This window comes from Carlito syrichta, unplaced genomic scaffold (assembly GCF_000164805.1).
Source record: "Carlito syrichta isolate Samal-C Ts95f unplaced genomic scaffold, Tarsius_syrichta-2.0.1 Scaffold120536, whole genome shotgun sequence".
Lineage (NCBI taxonomy): Eukaryota > Metazoa > Chordata > Mammalia > Primates > Tarsiidae > Carlito > Carlito syrichta.
Genome location: NW_007064632.1, coordinates 2,658 through 2,985, shown reverse-complemented (window position 1 = coordinate 2,985; position 328 = coordinate 2,658). Strand labels below are relative to the sequence as shown.

General features: G+C 64.3%; 1 protein-coding gene across 1 annotated transcript in view; it reads right to left on the bottom strand.

Moving 5' to 3' along the window:
• Window positions 1-7: 7 nt before the first annotated feature.
• LOC103249484 (ATP-binding cassette sub-family A member 2-like) overlaps window positions 8-328 on the bottom strand; it is a gene marked incomplete at both ends in the record, with an annotated part of 2,936 nt that continues 2,615 nt past the window's right edge. The window contains 2 exons of the mRNA XM_008048116.2: window positions 8-155; window positions 243-327. Coding sequence (XP_008046307.1) covers window positions 8-155; window positions 243-327 — 233 coding nt within the window. The remainder of the gene's footprint in view (window positions 156-242; window position 328) is intronic.

Here is a 328-nt window from a genome sequence, read left to right as displayed (position 1 = left end):
GCCCCACCTTGTCGTGCTCAAAGAGCTGCAGCAGAAAGGTGGCCACGGTGGCCGTGATGCCAATGAAGAGGTTGATGACGATGAGGAACACGTAGGCGGAGCTCGGGACCTCGAACCAGAAGGAAGCCGGGTACATGATGGGCGTGATGGACCACCTTTGGGCGGGCGGGCAGGCAGGGGGAAGAGGTCACTGGGCGGCCCCGGGCCACGCCTCCGCTGGCCCCTCACCTGCTCCCCCGTACCCGTAGAGCAGGAAGAGCGACAGGACGGCAGGGAAGTTGGTAGGCGACGTGTAGGCCGGCAGGTCGAACACAAACAGGATGAGCAC